Source organism: Sinocyclocheilus anshuiensis, unplaced genomic scaffold (assembly GCF_001515605.1).
Source record: "Sinocyclocheilus anshuiensis isolate Anshui unplaced genomic scaffold, SAMN03320099.WGS_v1.1 scaffold308, whole genome shotgun sequence".
NCBI lineage: Eukaryota > Metazoa > Chordata > Actinopteri > Cypriniformes > Cyprinidae > Sinocyclocheilus > Sinocyclocheilus anshuiensis.
Window position 1 is genome coordinate 1,260,385 of NW_015558619.1, and position 6,000 is coordinate 1,266,384.

The 6,000-nt window shown below is 33.1% G+C and overlaps 1 protein-coding gene across 7 annotated transcripts in view; it reads right to left on the reverse strand.

The window, feature by feature from the left end:
• slmapa (sarcolemma associated protein a) overlaps positions 1 to 6,000 on the reverse strand; it is a 75,683-nt gene that overhangs the window by 23,535 nt on the left and 46,148 nt on the right. For 4 of the 7 annotated variants that reach the window (XM_016476413.1, XM_016476418.1, XM_016476419.1 and 1 more), the window contains 3 exons: positions 3,746 to 3,808; positions 541 to 600; positions 318 to 392 (listed from right to left, as the gene is read on the reverse strand). In XM_016476413.1, the coding sequence (XP_016331899.1) occupies positions 318 to 392; positions 541 to 600; positions 3,746 to 3,808 (198 nt within the window). The remainder of the gene's footprint in view (positions 1 to 317; positions 393 to 540; positions 601 to 3,745; positions 3,809 to 6,000) is intronic. The other 3 variants (XM_016476417.1, XM_016476415.1, XM_016476416.1) reach the window with 1 other exon arrangement.

Genomic DNA, 6,000 nt, shown 5'->3' on the forward strand with positions numbered 1-6,000 from the left:
TAATAATAATAATAATAATAATAGACAGTTAGCTAAAACTCCACAGATGATGATGATCTTATTAGAGCTCATTACAGTAATGACCCTGACCTGGTCATGCTCTTTGAGGATGCTAAAAATAACCATAATGCTCATTCCTGCCACCCAGAGAGCGCAGTTGTTTAATTTGGTTTTAAATAGAGGTCAGGGTGAAACCATGTGCCTCCATTGCCATCAGATTGCATCATACCAGTGTGATGTTCCCTATAACTGAGCTTAATCTAGAAAGAAACAGATCTGATTAAACTTCGATGAAAGTGACAGAAATGTGATGATACCTTTAAGCCTGTCTGGACTGGCCAAGCTGTTGTCCACTGTCGTCTGGTTATTCTGGAGATGCGCATCAATGACTTCTGTGGAATAAAACAGGAAAACATGTCAGGTCTCTGCTCCATTCTTGAGTCCACGAATGGTTCACCTCAAATGAACCTCAAAAGTGTGAAAACGGCCTTAGTGTCTTTCCCAATAAATCGATAAACAATACACAATATGTGGTCTTACCGTCAAAGTTGGACAGCTTGTTAATGGATGAGTCCACCGCTTCCTTCAGCTGCCTCACCGCTGGTTAAAAAAGAGAAAAAGCATTTCAGTATATCCGTCTTCTTGCTCACCTGGTGCATCTATTAAATATTTAGCATTAAATATCAAATCTCAGTCATTATATGACACTGATGCAGCCCAACTGAACACAGTATCAGCAGCAGCAAAACTGCATTTGTAATTTTTTCCATACATACAGAACAAAGCAAAAAATGAAACATGAAAAGCATCAGTGGAAGCTCATAGACTTCAGAACGCATGCTGGTGAGAGTGAAAATCCCCGGGAACAGAGAAAATCCATCAGCTGGAGGTGAAGTGAGAACAGACGGCATGCAAGGGTGTTTCGTTAAGAATCCATGTCGAGTTTGGAGAAGGATATTCACTTTCTCAGGGAAAGCTTATGATCTGATCTCCACATACAGATTTCAGATTATACAACAGATCTTGAGAGCCTCTCCGTTCTGCAATATAGTGTAATGTATTCACATATAGCACGGTGTGTTGAACTTTATGACTTAAAACAAATAAAACAGCAATATAACTTTCCAAAATTGCTTAAGGAAGATTCAACTAGAACTAACTTCAGCTGAAGTACAAACCAAAGCATACACCAAACAATGTTTTAATCATTACAAGCTGAATGAAAGTCAGAAAATAAGCCAGCATTTCACCAGATCTGGAACGAGGCGCTTAAATAGACAGTCAACACCAAAACACATTTTAGCCTCCAAATGACAAAATCACTTGATAAAGATGACTGCATATTTCTTCCTATTAAAAAGGGGGGGAAAGTTTGATCTGTCTTTCCATTTTAAATTTCCAACATGTCACGGACAGTCTATTCGACTGGGCTTCACTATGCTAGACAACAGCCAATAATATTTCTGTGAAACTTAAGTACTTGGATTTATTTTTTTAAACAATTTATTATTTTATTATGCACGTCTGTTGTGAATATACATTTTTAATAAGATGTCATCTGAACAATCAATGAGTCTGAAAAATCAATGCTGGTCCTAATTAAAAAATAATATTTAATAATGAATGTTTCTTGGTTTAAAATGATTTTTGAACTCTATAATGGTTCTGAATAATTTACAGAGTCGGATTCAAACCCACTTTTGAATTTAACACTGATTATTTTTTTGAAATATCATGATTTTATCACGATTCTTTGTCATGTTGGTTTTACTATTTTGCAAGTTGTCTGAGCATTACAGCCAAATTTCATTTCCCTATTATAAAGACAGCCTTTCAAGCTAACAAAATATAAAAAAAGAATGGCAGATATTTAAGCCAAAGTGGGCAAAGATAAAAAATCTTTGTCATTATTTTATCTTTGTTATTAAAAAATTTGAACAAAAATACACATTACAACTACACATAATATACAAATAAAACAAGGTTTAATTTTCAAGTACAATAGGTTTATTTAGCAGAAGCATTCAAGAAATTGAATGAACAAATATAAAAATAAAACACTATATAGATTCATTCCTATTAAAGCAACTGTATTAAAGTTATTCAGTCAAGTGTAGTGAGTGATTTTTCTCTTTGTGTTTTGTTTTATAAACATTAAAGGGAATAATTCACCCAAAAATAATTTTTATACCATCATTTACTCAAAAGTTGTTTAAAACCTGAATGAGTTTCTTTTTTCTGCTGAACATAAATGCTATTTTGAAGAATGTGTAAAACCAAACAGTTGCTGGTCCACAGTGTCTTCCATAGTATTTTTTTTTCCTACTATCAAATTCAATGTGGACCAGCAACTGTTTGGTTACCCACATTCTACAAAATATCTTCTTTTCTGTTCACCACAAGAAAGAAATTAATGCAGGTTTGGGACAACATGTTAGAGTAAATAATGACAGAAATTAATTTTAGGGTGAACTATCCCTTTAATGACAGTCAGCTGCATGTTCAGTACTGTCCCTTTAAGAGCTGCACGCGTCAAATATACAGGCACGTATCCGTTTTTCGGAAAGTAACTGTTTACTTTCATTTTAGACATAACCAACTGAGTCTATATGTAAACCTTGTGTGTTTTGACAGTATTAGCGCAAAAGATAACTTAGTCCAGTAATCAGGCGCTGTTTGACAGGCTTTTTAGTGCGCCCGCTTCGGGTGTACATGCTCAGAAAAAGCACACGTTAGAACAGCACGTGAATGAAACATTTAACCAGCAAGGCTTTAAAGCACATACAAATAATGTACTTTTGTGATTGTGAATAAGTGCAGTGTCCCGTGAGTGTAACTCTACCGCTGCGTTAACACTGATGTGAATGCATGTGGCGTTGTACAGTATGTAGAGTAGAGACGGAGGCACCAGAACTGCAACTGATAGAATGTGCGCTGTAGCACGATGCTACGATATTTCTTCAAAAGCAAATCTTGGAGACATTTTAATCATCCACGATCAAAAATCGTCATATCGCACACCCCTAAGTATCACCAAAGGACAAAAGACTTTAAATTCATTGCAAATGCAAAAAAATTAAAATATATAGCCCTGCATTTTGAAACAAACCAAAAAAAGGCCTACTGTGACCTAATTTGATGATGCTGAGTTCAAAAATATCAATAAAAACCATCACATTCAAATAGCAATCAAGATTTTTCTAATTAATTTGAAATTATCCATTTATCAAAATAACAAAAGCAGTCAAATGTCAAAGTTTTAATGAAAAAAAGTATTCAAAACATGTAATTTTAATATACAAAAGAGTGGACAAGTGGAAACCAGCATTAGAAATAAAATAACATCTGCAGAATTAATAATACATGTGAAAACTGGCTGAGAATTGAACAAATATTTGTAATCTGGCTCAGAGGAAGACAGGAATCATGTCTTTATGGTGTTTTTCTGCTGATTAAGGGACAATACAAGACAACTTCACCTTACTAATGCTTCTCAAAAATAAAAATTCTACAAATTTTGTGAAAAACTGTGATGTGCTTGATTAAAACAGGCACTATTTTTTAAATCAGCACCTCAAGATTAGTAAGAAAGAAGCATGTTGAGCAAATATGATGCAGGGCGGTGCTTAAGGTCATGTCCCTGTAAACACCTTCCTCACTTTACAGAGTAAACCTGCTTTGGTGCTCATAAGATGGTTCATTAGTACGGCCGAGGAAGACGTTGGAAAGAATGCGGTGTACTCACATTGACACTCAATGTACTGTTGGATTAAAGTGCAGTCTCCTCCACTCTTTAAAAGAAAGTGGTCTACCAAAGAAAGAAACACCCTAAAAGAAAGTGGTCTACCAAAGAAAGAAAAACCCTCCATTAAACGAACAGCAAATGGAAGAAATCCCACATGGAGGGGCATCAGATGATATTAAAACAGAAGCCAGATCTACAGGATACTACATGGGACGGAACCAAACAGAGATGCAGAGGGCAGGACAAGGACACAGACGGGAGACGCCTCACTGCCCTGAAGAGACTGACTGACACCTGTCATTCACCTGTCTCCTCAGGGACAGACACTGCGACATGGAGGTCTGGTACTAAAAAAATCAAGGGTCATGTTTTAGCAGATGATTCATCCTCTTTCAAGTTTCATAAATACTGAATTTGGCTGGGAATCTTCCAAATAAAATCCTCAAAATTAAAGCTTTCTCATTTTAACGTTTAAAATCAAAGAAATTGAGACAGCTATAAATATTAGCAATGTAATTTTATAGTTATACTGTAAAATAAAATTATGGTTACAATACTTGAATACTTTTTTATTTACAGCGAAACAGTATTACAACAATAGTAATACTTCTAATTTTGTACTACTACTACAAACAACAATAATAATAACTGATTATTATTCTTATTATTTTATACATATTGGTATATAATTACAATTTCATGGCCAAATTTTGCATTCCTACAAATAAGCACAGCAAACCTGAAACTCACTACAGAAATAAAAAATTTAAATAATTAATAGAAAACGTCAAAATTTAATTGCATATAAAAAAATAAAACAATGTTTTTGTAAATGAATAATTAATAGAAAATGTAAAAATTAAATTGCATATAAAAAAATAAAACAATGTTTTTGTAAATGAATAATTAATAGAAAATGTAAAAATTAAATTGCATATAAAAAAATAAAACAATGTTTTTGTAAATGAATAATTAATAGAAAATGTAAAAATTAAATTGCATATAAAAAAATAAAACAATGTTTTTGTAAATGAATAATTAATAGAAAATGTAAAAATTAAATTGCAATGTTTTTGTAAATGATTTTATTTCAAATGTTTCAGAAATACTGAATCTGTCTGGGAATCTTCTAAATAAAATCTGCAAAATAATCTTAATCTTATCACTTGGAAAAGAAATAAAAAATGGCATAAATATTAGTATTGTAATTTTGAAGTCTGTAAAATAAAATCACAGCATTTATTCGGTTAACTGTTGTATTATTCTTTTTTAATTCATGATTTTTTTTAAATTTACAGTGGAATATCATTGTGATAGCAATATTTCTCATTTTGTTTTATTTAGTAGCAGTAGTAATAACATTAACTTATGACTATGAATATTATTATCTTATTGTTTTATATTGATTTTTATTTATATTATTTTAGAATCATATTGATTTTTTTTTTTGGCAAACTGTGAAGCCCTACAAACAAGCACATAAAACCAGAAAATAACTAAAATAAATAAATAATTTCATATCGCAATCACATTTTTTTTTTTATCAGAAAAATCGCAATTACATTATCCCCCAAATCGTGCAGCCCTATAATCTTCTATAGTTTCCCATCTGGCTGCCCTATTAAAAAAGCTTTAAGTCAGTTTCCTCTACAGTTATGCTCTTAACAACAAAACGACTTGTTGTGTAAAGACGTGCACATCACTCGTGGTTTAACAACCACACATTTTGATGCCAAACGACAGCATCTTTGAAGTTTTCAGTCACTTTCAGCTTTGCACAGGCTGATGTTCTCAACTAAGGTCTTATTGAAGTAAAAACCCCATGTTATGCCATTCTAATCATTCCTGAGATCAGAAATGAATGATAAAGGGACAGTTCAGCGAGTGAAACATCTCTGCCAAGAGGTTTGTGGTCTGTGGCGTACCACATCAGTAGTTTCATTTGCCTCTCATATTATTGCCAGAGAATACAGTACTAGAAATCAGTTCAGAAATATAAATAACCAAGCGATTCTTGGGCAACGTTTCAAACCCTAGTGCCTTACTATATGCCTTAGCAGGGGTGTCCAATCTTCCTGCAGAGTTTAGTTCCAGCCCTAATTAAACACTGACTAAATGATATTAATAATATCAATAACATTCAGAACCTTATCATCAAGCAAGAAGCCTAGTATAAATAACTAAACAGGCCAATCCGTTCAGATTGTTTAAACTACCTCGCTTCTGTACTGAGAAATAAATTAACTTGGCGAGAA